This window comes from Dipodomys spectabilis, unplaced genomic scaffold (assembly GCF_019054845.1).
Source record: "Dipodomys spectabilis isolate Male_0828 unplaced genomic scaffold, ASM1905484v1 ptg000241l, whole genome shotgun sequence".
Classification (NCBI taxonomy): Eukaryota; Metazoa; Chordata; class Mammalia; order Rodentia; family Heteromyidae; genus Dipodomys; species Dipodomys spectabilis.
Window position 1 is genome coordinate 4,966,184 of NW_024870918.1, and position 14,753 is coordinate 4,980,936.

The window sequence follows — 14,753 nt, forward strand, 5'->3', positions numbered from 1 at the left end:
GAGAAGCAATGTGATGGAAAAAACATATGCCTTCTACAGATGGGGCAGCGAGCCCAGCATTGCCACTCAATAGCATGACTTGGATAGAACCTGCCCTGGGGAAGCTGGTGGGCTAGATGAGGGGGCTCTGGTGGAGAGGAAGCCACCCCTATGCTAGCATTGTACACGGTGCTCTTTACTGGAAAGAAAATATAAGAGAGGGCTGGGAAGGTGGCTCAGTGGTAGAGTGCTTGCCTTGCATGCATGAAGCCCTGGGTTTGATTCCTCAGCACTACGCAAAAAAAAAAAAAAAAAAAAAAGAAAATATAAGAGAATTCAAAGGGATGATTAATTAGTTAATACCTGCCTAATATTCAAACACAGCCATTTTCTAATGCTATGTGGAAAATTGGGGGCATGTAAAGAAATCTTGTCTTAAAACTAACTTAGGAAAGTAACAAGAATTCTACATTAATCACATAGCAGGTCACACAGCAGCAATTTTCAGAATACCTCCTGCAGACTTGATCATGAGATATAAAATGGCTCTTTGCACTAATGAAGCTGAGTCTCTTGGAAATAGGAGCAAAAGACTACCAGCTAATGCATTTGTGGAAAAGTGCATACCGAGTACAAGCCAGAGTATGTGAGCAGGAGGAAAGGAATTCCAACTTCAACCAAGTTGTACATTTACTTTACAGTAACTATCTTTGCTTCCCTCCCCGCCCCCCCCCCCCGCCCCCCCCCCCCCACCAAGGCTGGAACTTGATCTTAGTATCTGATGCTGGCTTTTATTCATTGGTTGGGGCTCTATGACTTGAGCCACACCCTTAATCCTATCTCTGCTTGAAGAAAAAAAAAATTCACAGGTGAATCATGGTAGGCAGATGGAAGTCAGCTGCTTCACAAGGAACAAATATTCTAAAATTGTTATTTCCCTTTGACATGCCCTTGACCCCAGCAGCCAGAGCTCTGGGGTAAGGAGGATTTCCATAATTAAAAAATAGTGTGTGTGTATGTATATATATATATATAATAGTATAGACCTTTGGGTACATCAAAGAAAGCAATTCAGATTTTCTTGGGCTACTGGAATACTTTTCTGAATGTTAATTTTAAAAATGTTGTCCAGCTTTTGTCAGAAGCTACTGAAGAGTTATTCTATCTCGAGTTATAAAAGCTGTTTTGTTTAGAGCTGCGATGGTGAGCTTTGGGTGCATTCACGTCTTCACTATTCATGTGCTCATGACTAGCTCTGCTTCAGTCTCTGCGAGAATAAATCTTTTAAAGGAATTTTGTGCAAGTATCTGTAATTATTGCACACAAAGAGGATGTTCAGCATTATTTCTGAGGATATGCAGAAACACGCAGCAAGTCTTGCAGGAACAGAGAAACTAACAAATGTGCCTTGCTTATTCTCTCTCCCACATTATCAAAGGCTGGATGTACAGACGTTTGGCCAGTCCTTTTGTTTTCTCATACACGACCCCAGATCAACACCAGTGGACCCGTAGCCATTCAACAACCAATAAAGTTGCATTTAAAAAGAAAAAGGCTGAGAATCTCCAGGTGCTTGGGGGTGGGGCAGGAAGGGGACTGCCCCATGAGCCACTTGCAGAGTCTGGAAGGCTGACAACTCGAATGTCACACCAGCTGTTTCTCCACAGAGTCTGTGACCTGTAAACACTTTCCACTCTTGGGTAGCAGATCCTGAAAGTTAAGGGCCTGGATTCAAATCCTGGCTGGCCACTTATGAGCTGTGACCTCAGGTCAATCACCTGACCCTTCGGCTGTCTCCACTAACAAATGAGGGCGATGATATCTGCCTTAAGAATTGTCCTCAGGATCAAATAAGGTATAACCTAGCATTTGCTCAGCCTGGCGTGTTCAGGGCACTGTGATGCTCAGTAACTGAAAAATGCCCAATTCTGTCGCCATTGCAGCTACGACTCTTCTTGTCTTCATGCCCCATGTGCAATGAATGAAGGCTGAAGCAAACAGAATGTGGGGTATAGCAGAAACGATGACTCTGTCGCTTGTGTTCTAGTGGCCTAGAGGCTGAGGATGGACCAGAAAAGAAAGTATCTCCAGTCTACATCTAACATTGGTGCCACTTCAAAGATTCTCTGTTTAACAGAGTAAGAAAATATCTATGTCTCCCTCACATCAATGGTAGGTAATGCTTCAATAGTCTGGGTTAAACTTTGACAAGCAATCTCACCCAGGTTAAATCAGATTGTTTTCTTCTATTAATATGCACAACCATGACACAATTACTCTTTAATCTGGGGTGGGGAATGTTGGGTAAGGTCTGACAAACCATTTGATAGGTAATAAGACAGACACATATGCTTCTCACATTGGCTTCCCAAGGGGCCTGGCTGCCTGCATCGATCATTTTATTTGGCCTATAAATGATGTTCTAAATATCTCAAAGGCCCTTGGCAGAAACAAGGTTCTCCACCCCCTGCATGGTTTACCTCTTTAACACATATCCTTAGTGTTGGTGAGGGAGCATCTATATTTAGAGTGAGCTGAGCTCACACAGATGGTGTGGGCCAATATTTACATGATGCAGGTAGGATGGCTGCCACCCGGATGTAAAAGGATACTGGGTCTTAAAGAAGGCAGTGGATCCCCTTCAGGGAAAAACATCTGCCCTTTTGTAGCCCCAGAAACCTTAGGAGAACAGGTAGCATCTCACTGACAACGCCTCTGTCAGAGTTCACCATAAGTAGGATGAATACACAAATTGTCCAAAATGGATGCCTTCAAAGCACTATTCTATCCAAAGAGCTTCCAGCCACATGCATCTAGTTAAGTTCATTTGAGTTCCTCTGTCCTTCTGGCCACATTTCAAGTGCCTGGCAGGTGGATGAGGCTGGTGAGTGTACTAAGAAGACTGTACAGAAAGAGAGCATCCCACCATGATGTCCGAGAAAGTCATCTGGGACCGCTGTAGACAGAGTAGGAGTAGGGGTGTGCTAGGGTCACCTAATTGGAACTTACATGAGAGAGAGCATGGGGGTGGGCTTTTCAGGTATACTGTGTGGACAAATGATGCGAACTGGAACCACAACTGCCAATCCATGGTAGCAGAAGGCTCCTACTGCCATGTGGAAGGATGCTGGTATATGAAGTGTTTGGTATTCAACAGCCAATGCTGTCCAACAGAACTCTGTGCAATGATCCCAGGGTTCTGTCCTGCTCTGTAGCAGCCTGTCCACTGCAGGGGACACTAGTCACAGTGGCTGTCGTGTGCCTAAGGATATGGCATTTTTATTTTGTTCAGGCATTAAAATAGACACCTGTGGTTCATAGCTACCAGGCTGGACGTTATGGCTTTAGGAGACGGACCACACACTGGGGAGTTCGGACTCTTCCTCCCCAGGGTAATCTGAGTTCTGTAAGGGGCTGGAGGAATCACACGGCGGTGTTAGAATGAAGCAAGACAGGCCGGTGGCCAGGACACCCTACCTCTTTATTTGTGGAGGCTTCCGCGGGGTCGCTGGGGTGAAGGGGTGTGCTCGATGACTCTGCACCCAGGGGCGAGGAGCTGCCGGGAGACGGAGACTGAAACACAGCAACAGCACAGACAACAGTGAGAACTGGAAGGACTCAGCATGCTGGGCCGGGGGACGAGGGGGGATAAAGCAGAACTCTGCTGAAGTTCACTCCAGGGTGGGGAAAGCCCTTTGGAAAGGAGTCGCCAGCTGTCCAGGATGGGCCTGGGGCACTGAAGCTTTACTTTTGAACTTCTGCCATTCCTTTAAAGGAAGTTAAGAGCTGGGGGTCATTTTCTCCCTCAGGCTCACTGCTGAGAGAAAGCAGAGAAAGAGTTGTCTGTCAAACTTCAGGTCCTAAATACACAGGCCAATTTTTTTCTTACTAAAGATTAGGATACCAAATTGTCTTGCAAAATCGCCTGCTCAAGATGATTGTTATAAAAAAGTAAAAACTGAAGCAGGTCTTTTTTTTTTTTTTTTAATAGTTTACTTGTTATTATTAAGGTGTTGTACAGAGAGGTTACCATTTCACAATTTAGGTAATATGTACATTTCTCTTTTGGTCAATGTCACCCCTTCTTTTGCTTTTCCCTAGTGCAGAATGTCTTTTTTTTTTTTTTCCTTTAGTTAGTTGTGGGGCCTGAACTCTGAGTCTGGGCGCTGTCCCTCAGCTCTTCAGCTCAAGGCTAATGCCCTACCACTTGAGCCACAGCGCGCGCCACTTCTGGCTTTTTCTGCTTATGTGGTGCTGAGGAATCGAACCCGGGGCCTCATGCATGCGAGGCGAGCACTCTACCACTGAGCCACCTTCCCAGCCCAGCAGCCTGTCTTTTTAAAGAAGCGGCTGGGTCTGATTTGGATGGCTGGAAACCTCTCCACCTGTGCTTTCCTGGCCGGCTCCGAAGTCACATACGTTGCGTGATTTGATCCACAGGCCACTAAAAATTTAGAGAAATGTCAGCGTTTCAGCACAAGACACATAACCTTGGGTGATTTGTAGAATGGTTTGGAGATCCTTTGTCAAATGATATGTTTGCAAACCAGGCTTGGACACCTAGCTTTGGGTGCAGGGTCCCTGCTGGGTGTGGGGATATCTCAGGTACAGCCGAGCACAGGCTGACCCTGCCGGAAGTGACTGACCCCCGTCAGGCACACCGTTCATGCCTGCTAGGTGAATGGCCAAGTAAGCCGGCCACTACAGCGCTGGAATCGATACAGGCTCCCTGAATATCCCCCGGATGGTACAAGAACATGCCCACATGTTTGAGAACATCTTGGAAGATATAAAAGGCATCTTCAAGGGAGCCACAGGGAAGGTCAAGAAGGCGGCACTCTCGAGAGCAAGATGCTCTCTGTGAGTGATGTCCCACGGCAGGCAGAAAACACACAGGAAATATTCTCTTGGGAACTGTGGGGATGTGAGGGAGGTGAATTCCCCAAACACCACCAGCATTTTCTTGGATCTATCTATGTCTAGTAGTAAAATCCTGGGACATGGCAAGGGAGAATGTTTCACACAGCAGGGGTGCTGGGGGAAGTGGGCATGGTAACAGACAAAAAGGACCCCAGAAAACATTATGTTAATAACAAAAGGAAACTCCCCCCCCAAAAAAAAAAACCTTTCTCCCCAGTTGTGAATTATAAGGAATATAGGAGGCACCAAATGAATCAAATGATGGGAAATGCATGATTATTATTCAGACCAAGAAACTGTAGGATTCCAGCCTCTGGCCATATGATCACCTGATTCAAGGCAGGAAGGTGAAGAATAGCCCTTTAAATAGGCATAGGCAGAAACGGATGCTTTGAAGTTGAGCCAGAGGGCAGACACAGGGAAGCAGAAGACATAAAGAACCCTGACCCCCCGGCCCTGGCCACCGTAAAGCAGCCACGGCTGCCTTTAAAAAGCAGCACACGGGATTTTTCCCTCAGCACCCAGGAGAGTTGGTGGGTACTTACTGATTTAGCACTGTTTGGCTTACTCAAAATTAATGTAGGAAAGTATGAGAATTTAATGTCTTTACATTTCCCCAGCTTTTTTTCTGTTTCAGATTTAAAGAGCTTCCTTTGATATTTATGGCTCATTTCTTTCCTTCACGTAATTTTCTCGGTCACAAAGATTTTAAGGGTCTAGTCCCTGGGGGAGCTAGTGCAATTGGATTTTCTTTAACTACTTAGTTTCAGGACTATGAAACACCTTCATTAAAAAAGTGTGTCTTGAGGAGTTGTTTTTTTTTTCCTTCCCATGCTGGCTTTGAGCCCTAATCCTCAGATCTCATTCTCATGAGCAGCTAATGAAAGGGTTATATATAAAAAAGTATAGGGCTGGGAAGGTGGCTCAGTGGTAGAGTGCTTGCCTTGCATGCATGAGGCCCTGAGTTCGATTCCTCAGTACCACATAAACAGAAAAAGCCGGAAATAGCGCTGTGGCTCAAGTGGTAGCCTTGACCAAAATCAGCTCAGGGATAGTGCCCAGGTCCTAAGTTCAAGCCCCAGGACAGGCAAAAAAAAAAAAAAAGTATAATTCCTCCGAAGTCATTATGACTTTGTTTAAATAATAATATTTTGTTCTAAAAATGTTCATATGGTTAGAATTTGAACCTAGCTGTTATTCATCAAAAGCTAAGCTAAGTTGTTTTTAGAATTTCTCCAGTGGAGAACACACCCAATCTTTTCCTGTCACAGGGCCCAGGACTTGAAAGGCCCCAGAACAAAGTCTGCTGATTGGCTGAAGTAAACATTAATCAACTCCATGGAGTCTTCCTAGCCACGATGATTTGACTTTCCAACATGAGGATCCATTTTCAAATGCATAATATGATTACGGGGAAGATGACATTTCTCCCTTGAAAATGATGGCTGTTGGATAGGTACAGTCGTATCTTAAGTTTCGGAAGAATGAAGTGGTTACACGCTCAAGAACCCCGGGCGTGGGGCAGATTGGCATGTGAATTCTGTCCACTTACAACTCTGACACTGGGCTCAGAGTCCATCCTCTTAGAGCAATGGGGTTCATAGAAGGAGCAACAGTGCCCAGACAGGTACAAAATGCTCAACCATTAGCCCGTCTTTCACAATCCCAACCATTACAAATATTATTTTGTCCCTCTGGGAGAACATTAACAAGGCCAGAACACATTCCTGGAGGTATTTCTTTTCATCTTCATCTGGTTCTCTTTCTCATTAAAATTTCATTCACAGATAAAGTGAAAGAGCAAACAGAAGGCACAAAGCTTTTACCCTAATTCCTAAGTCCCCACCCTCATTATAGCATATTAGGGAGAACAGTTCATGAGTGGCAGAGGTTAGGGGAGGGAATGGGAGGAACCTACAACTGTTGTGTGCAACTTTGGGCATGTCCACTGTCTCCTATACAAGGAAGCATTTTGGGAAACTAGAGTTGAGGATGAGATCATCATGACGATTAATTTACAGAAGACACTTGCATGTACCCGTCCTAGGCCAGTGTCGATCCATAGCACAGCTTGTGAAGCGTAGGATATTCAGTGAGAGACCACAGGCAACTCTAGCCGAGTTGGATGGTTTCCAGTGAATTGGTCCCTATCATCCAAGGGAACTCAGTGACTGAGCTATGTACTAATTTTACCTATGTGGAACACTTCACAAAACCTGAGAACAAGGTGTATGGCTTTTTCTTTTTCGTAAGACTAACATGGATGTGTTCATGTACTTTTCTGCCAGACTTTTTGCTGCGTGCCTGCCTATTTATTCTCATTTTGAATAGCTTAAAAAAAAAACCTGTGAGTACAGCATCCTCAATTTGGAAACCCTCTATCCTTCCTCTTGTTTATGGAATACATTCTAGACTGTGGATCTCAGCACTTGAGACGCTCCAAGGTTTGGCCTTAATTTCCTTATTGGCTTCTGCTCCCTTTCTTGTTCTTAACCTTTGATCACCAAAGCCAGACTTCACTACCTCCTCCTCCCAGCCTAACCTTGGCATGTTTCTGCTTAGTGCCTTTGTTTCCACTCCTGTCCAGACTGTACATCCACAAGCTTCCAAAGATCCATTCCAATGATCACCTCTTTCACGCAATCTCCCTAATTCTTAAGTGACAGAATACCCCCTTCCAGAAAGAACTATTTGCCTGTATTCTTATTTGTGCAATTCACAAAGCTCATCTCACTCTCCCTATCTTTTATAAAAACACAGCATTATAGGACAATCGTACTTTCAGTACAATGCTTTAATAAGCACCACAAAGGCAGGATGTATAATCAGTTTACAAGTTTCCTCTCTTGAGTGCCTAATACAGAGCTCCTCATAAAATATCCAACAGCTCAATACAGGTACTGAATGGGAAGATACGTAGACGCTTATCTTGTAACACAAGAGAAAGGAAATGAAGACCAGGATGAAATGAAATGAAAACCCACTCTGCTCAGAGTGGGCTCTGGGCGCACAGCACTGAACTTACATGTTCTCATGGTTTCTGGAACCACATGTTTCCACAGGCTCTCTTGCTTGGGCTCTTGGCCATCATCAGCCTCTCTCCCACATGACTTGTGTACCCCCACTTCCTGAGGGAAGTGTGGCAGACACAAGAGGGGGAACAAGTGTTCACAAAGGGTATTTGTGCCACCTGAACTATACAACTCATGGGTGGAGAAGGGAGGAAGAGTATGGGAGAGAATGAAGAACCATATGACACTGTAGGAAAGGAAACGTACTGAGTCATGCAAATGTAACCACTCTGTACATCACCTCTATATAACAAAAGTAAATTCAAGAAAAAGCTGGCCAGATGCCGGTGGCTCATGTCTGTAATCCTAGCTACTTAGGAGGTTGAGATCTGAGGACTGCAGTTCAAAGCTAGCCCGGGCAGGAAAGTCTGTGAGACTCTTATCTCTAATTAACCACCAGAAAACTGGAAGTGGCAATGTGGCTTAAATGGTAGAGCTGAAGAGCTGAGGGACAGTGCCCAGGACCTGAGTTTAAGCCCCATGACTGTCAAACAACAACAACAACAACAACAACAAGGTAGTGTCTGGGAATGTGGCTTAATGGTAGAGCGCTTGCCTAGCATACATGAAGCCCTGGGTTCGATTCCTTAGTACCACATAAACAGAAAAAGCTGGAAATGGTGCTGTTGCTCAAGTGATAGCGTGCTAACCATGAACAAAAGAAGCTCAGGGACAGTGCCCAGGCTGAGTTCAAGCCTCAGGACTGGCAAAAAAAAAAAAAAAAAAGTGGCATTTGTAATGGAGCACATGGTCATTCAAGGCCTTTCTGGTGGAATATTCAGGTTTTGCTCTTTTCTACCAGAGATTTCAAAGGTGTAGTCACTTAGGTCAGATGTAGATCAGCCCTAGGCCTTCTGATCAACTTTGTTTTGAAACTATACATGGGGGTTTTGGGTTTCAGCCTTTCCACTTTTGCGTATCAGCTTACCTCTTTTCTGAAATGCATGTACCTAGTTGCCTTTACTGATCTAAATGAAACGTTTTCCTTGTTAGAACTATTTTTAAAATCCCAAATATATGATTGGACATTTTTCTTACTCCAAAATATGTGTGTGCTGCTGAAGAGCAAAACTGACGACAAATCCACCATTATTCACTTTCAATTCAAGCTATCTTATCAATGCACATTTGTATTTCCTTAATGTGGTGAAGCAGGGAAGTTAGTATAGGCATTGAGGGGCATAATTATGCCATTAAAATGATAACAGCCTGAGCTTAATGATGTGTTTTATATATACAATCACAATGGGTTCAATTAATACCAATGGGACGTTTTGAGCTAACTGTCGGTGAAACAATTCTTACCCTGTCTGTTCCTTTTCCCACAGGTGAAGCCCTCTTCCTCCCAGCCCCAAACTGTGAACTTGTGTGAGCACTGCAGGGAGCTGCCTGCCTCCTCACTGGACCTCAGGAAGTACTGCCTGGCAGAAATCTCCTCCAAGGTGGTATCATCATGGAGACTCCAAAGGACTCATTTTATCCCCATCAGAAGGGTTCTAAGTTCCTGAAGCTGTGTTCTCTGGGGAAAGAAAGCTAACCAGTTAACTATAAGCCAGAGTCACTGGTGTCAGAGTGAACCAGTAAAACATCTGATAAAGCTGATCTGTAAGTAGAGGCTGGTCTCTCCACTTTGAAACAGACTCATGGAAGTTGTCTGAAACAGCACAACTTGGTCAAATGAGGGAGTCTTTTACTCTCTCTCATTTCTCTCTCTCTCTCTCCTCTTGGACTCAGAGCCTGGGTGCTATTCCTGAGGTTTTTTGTTTGTTTGTTTGTTTTCTCTTAAGACGAGGGCTCTACCACTAGAGTCACAGCTCCATTTCTCCCTTTTTGGTGGTTAACTGGAGATAAGAGTCTCATGGACTTTCCTACCTGGGCTGGCTTCAAACCACAATCCTCAGATTTAAGCTCCTGGGTAGCGAGGATTATAGGCATGAACCACTGATGCCCAGCTCAGTCCATTCATTCCTTGAAATCTCATCAAGACTCTCATTTCTAGCCCACTGGCTATAGGTTCAGTGGGAAAAAAAGAAGCCACTTTAAACTTATATTAATAGACATCACTAAGCTGGGCATAGTGGTACATGCCAGTAATCCCAGCACTTGGAAGTTTGAGAGAGGAGGATTGCAAATTTGAAGGCAGCCTGGTCTACAGAGAACACCTTACTTCAAAACCAACCAGCCAACCAAACAACAAATGAGATGCATATAAGAACACTGGGTTTGCTATAACAAATACCTTCGAAAAAGGGCCAACAGCTACTCATTTTCAAAGGGCTTTTACTCTGTGCCAAGCATGGTACCAGGACACAACCGCACGTATTCCTTCATTTACTAGCAAGGCAGTTCCTCCTGCACAGGCATTAGCCACCTTCAGCTTCATAAGAGACAAAGCCACAACAGAGATAGCACAGAACAGGAGCAAGTGAAAATCAGAATGTAAAGAACCAGGATGCAGTGCTGACAGCCGCTGCCTTCCCAAGCTTGGGAGACTCGCAAGCTCCAGGCAAAGCTAACGGCATTTCCTCCATCGGAGGGGATGTCCCCCCCCCTTTGCCCACCTACAACTCTTTACTCACTCAATTTCTCCTGCCAAGGGAAAAGGGGACAACTTAACCCTCTCACAGGATGAGAAGAGAGCCGCAGCAAAACAATGAACTTGATGCCTGAGGCTGCACCTACCTCCTCTTCTTCCTGACACTCAAACTGGTACATCCAGAAGTTCTCCATGTTCGCAGGTGCTGTCTGGGCAGCCCGGCCAGTTCTGGTGCAGCTGCTCGTGACCTGGGCAGACTCCCGACCTCAGAGCTGCTTGGGGGGACTGTTTCCAGTGGTATTAGGTGCCCAGTCAATGATGCAATGGGTAATAGGAGACATGATCATCTCCGGGAGTGTCTGACCTTCCCCCCACCCCCCCCCCCCCCGCCCTTGCATTAACCCATTGGTGCCTGAGTAGCCTTGTGTCATGCGTCATGGGTGGAGTGCCAGCAGCTGATGTTTCTGATACCCACCCAAGCTGGCAACAGCACCTCCTATTTCTGGGGAAAATAAACTTGGCTCTGAGGTGCCACCACAAACTTTCACACGCCCCAAACTCTGCTATGTTTATAGAAGCTGTGAAGAAGCATCCAGCTCAGGTGGAAGGAAGAGGCTGGGGTTAGGAGAAATGTTCTCTTGGGCCCTGTATTAGAACACATCTGGGCAGGGGGAGGAGGCCGAGCTTACAGACTCTGGCCAGCAAGTGGCTAGACCTCTGGGGCGCAGGATGCTAGAAGTAAACCCTTGTCCCTCTCCATGATCACCATGCACCACTGACGGCCCTGCGCTCTGCTGTAAGAGCCATGTGACAAGTTAGCTACACAAGCTCAGGAAAAGAGCCGTCCCAGAACCAGCATGGGTTCAAGGAAGTCAACAGAGAATTCCACACCAGGCTCCAGAGATGAACTGTATCTATTGGTTCCATAGAGAAAAAAAGGAAGAATAGATAAGAGGAAGAACAAGACCACACCCCAGGAGATGAGGGAATAAGGCCTGAGGTAGCTGTGAAGGCAGGAGGCCAGGGCTGCGTGGAGTCCTCCCATATCCCTGGTACCTCTTACTGCTCCATGCAAACTGGTAGAACCCCCCGATGCACAAAGCATGCATCTTAACCAAAGGCTGCAGCCTTCCTCACCAAACATGCAGTCAGGTTTACCTTCAAGTCCGCGTCGTTAGTTTTGTTCTGGGATAGAAAAGAGTTGCAAAGATCTAAACCAACCCAGAGGTGGCAAATCTGCCCCCTACTGTGTGCTGTGGACAAGCTCTTTGCGGCTCCCATCTCTCTCACCATTGCTTCTGCTGGCTGCCAGATTCCACCTACTACATCTTGAGTCCACCTGATGCAATTTCTACAGCACTCTCTGAGAAAGCCCTTTTCAAACCGTGAGCATCTTTCCTGGCTGATGACACTGGGAAATTCCCTAATACTTCTTCCTTCCTGTTAGGTACTTTTTTCTTCTTTTGTAGATATTTTTATTGTAAAAATACTGTACAGAGGGGTTACAGTTACATGAGTAAGGTAATGAGTACATTTCCTATCCAGCATTGTTACCCCCTCCTTTGTTTTTTCCCTACTATCCCTTCCCTTCCACCTCCACAACTACCCCCCCCCCCAAGTTGTAACGTTCGCTTTCAACATAGTGTCTTGTACATCTCAATGTTATAATAGGTCAACCTGTATCCTTACTTCAGCATTTTGTTATTTCCCTTCCCCCCCAAATTAAAAAAATGAATATACAAGATGTATATACATCTTGTATGTACACCGGAATCAAATACAGTGAAAATAGGGGTTATACCATGGGGGAAGACCATACAAAAGAAACAAAACACATGGTACATTATAAATACATTAAAAACAACAGCAAGAAAGATAAAAAATCACTTGTGTCTCTATCTTGGGGTTCATTTCACTTAACATCATCTTATATGATCATATGTACATAGCCTTTGAGCTTTTCTGCTTGTCCTAGAGGAGAAACCCTAGGTCTCCTTGGCACAGGCCAAAATTTTCTTAATAGAGACCCAGAAACTCAACAAATTAAAGAAAGGTTGGACAAATGGGATTGCATGAAATTGCAGAGCTTCTGCATGGCAAAGGACATAGCTAGCAAGATCAATAGAAAGCCCATGGATTGGGAGAAGATCTTCACTAGCCATACAATGGACAAGGGTCTCATATCTAAAATATGCCTGGAACTCAAAAAATTAAATCCCCCAACAACAAATCCTCAAAGAAACAACTGCCCAATAAATAACTGGGCTAAAGACTTAAAGAGAAACTTCTCTGACGAGGAAAGAAAGATGGCCAATAGACACATGAAGAAATGCTCAACCTCTCTAGCCATAAAAGAAATACAAATCAAAACAACATTGAGGTACCACCTCACCCCAGTTAGAATGGCTAGAATCAAGAACTCTAATAACAACAGATGCTGGAGGGGATGTGGACAGAAGGGAACCCTACTGCATTGTTGGTGGGAGTGTAAACTTGTTCAACCACTTTGGAAAGTAGTATGGAGGTTCCTCAAAAGACTCCACATAGAGCTCCCCTATGACCTAGCAATTCCACTTTTGGGCATTTACCCAAAATGACCACAAACAAGACCACACTAAAGCTCCCAGCACAACTATGTTTACTGCAGCATTATTTACCATAGCTAAGATATGGAACCAACCCTGATGCCCCTCAGTAGATGAATGGATCAAGAAAATGTGGTATATATACACAATGGAATTCTATGCCGCTACGTATATAAAAGGAAGAAAATCACTCCTGCTGTTTCTCAAGTGTCCAGACTAAACAGTTCCTACCACTTAGCTCTCCATAGCTCCCAGTGAAGCCTGGCTTTTATTGCTTTCTCTTTTTTGTCTTTTGTTGTTGTTGGTTGTGGGGCTCAGGGCTTGGGTGCTGTCCCTGAGCTCTTTCACTCAAGGCTGGTACTCTACCACTTTGTGCCAAAGCTCCACTTCCGATTTTCTGGTGGTTAAATGGAGCTAAGAGTCTCATGGACTTTCCTGTCTGGGCTGGCATTGAACTGTGAAACTCAAATCTCAGACTCCTAAGTATCTAGGATTACAGGTGTGAGCTACCAGCACCTGGCCCTTCTATCACTGTTAAAAAATCGCTCTTGTTCGAGTTGCAGAGGGACTTGCTTGGTCTCTGAAGCCAGTGGAATGAGTCTACACTGCTACTGAAAAAAGCATTGGTGTTTTTTTTTTCCTTTTTTAATTGTGAAAATACTGTACAGAGGGGTTACAATTACATGGGCAAGATAATGAGTACATTTCTTATCAAGCATTGTAGCCTCCTTCTTTGTTTCCCCAGCATTGGTGTTTTTAAAAAAGTTATTAGCCAGGGATGGCCAGCTCATATAAGCCCTAAATCACAGAGGAACTACAAGATAAACAAAAGCAAAAGCCACACTGCTAGGCCTTCGGGAAAGTGCTAGAAAACATACGTGCAATGTCCTTTTGGCATGACAGAACTTGAAATTCTTTCCCTGGCTTGTTCTTTTTTTTTATTTTTCCATTCCTTCTTCCCTTTATGGTTCACGCTGCACCTGAAACCTACTCAATTATTCACCAGCACCTTCTCCAGGCTCATCAATAATGGATAATATCTGTGATGGGAAGCCTTCCCAGCAGCAACATGGAGGCTGGGAAGAGAGCACTGAGAACATGATCCACACACCCTATCCGAGGGAGAGATGCCGGCATGGAGATAATCGCCAGCCGCAGGGCCTCGGCTCCCCCAGCGCCAACAAGACCCTTGGCTTCCTGGCTTCCAACTCCGTGTGCATCTTGACCCATAGAGCAATGGTAGTAGCCCTAGGTCAGGCTGTGCAGGTTTGCAAGCAACAGTGGCCCAGGTCATCTCCCAGCCCCTCAGTTTGGGGGCTCATTGGCATACTGGCTCTGCCAGAATTTATGAGTGCGTCAGACACTGGCAGTCCCTTGAGAATAAAGTTGAAATCCTACCATGGACGTGCTTGGTCCTCTGGGCTAGAGCCTCATCATTCATTTCCTCAGCCACTGGGACTCCCAGATTTCTCTGGCACAGTCACTGGCTCTACCCACCATGCTGCCTCTGTTCTCCCTTAGACATTGTGGGACCTGCAGAGTTGCTTACTCTCAGCCAGATGACAGGACAGGGCAGAACAGATGCCCCTCAGTAGACGATGGATCAAGACAATGGGGTCTATATACATAACGCAATTCTACTGAGCCATCAGAAAGAATGAT

The 14,753-nt window shown here is 45.1% G+C and overlaps 1 protein-coding gene across 1 annotated transcript in view; it reads right to left on the minus strand.

The window, feature by feature from the left end:
- Apba1 (amyloid beta precursor protein binding family A member 1) overlaps positions 1-14,753 on the minus strand; it is a 191,088-nt gene that overhangs the window by 31,548 nt on the left and 144,787 nt on the right. The window contains exon 3 of the mRNA XM_042699414.1: positions 3,457-3,552. Within this exon, the coding sequence (XP_042555348.1) occupies positions 3,457-3,552 (96 nt within the window). The remainder of the gene's footprint in view (positions 1-3,456; positions 3,553-14,753) is intronic.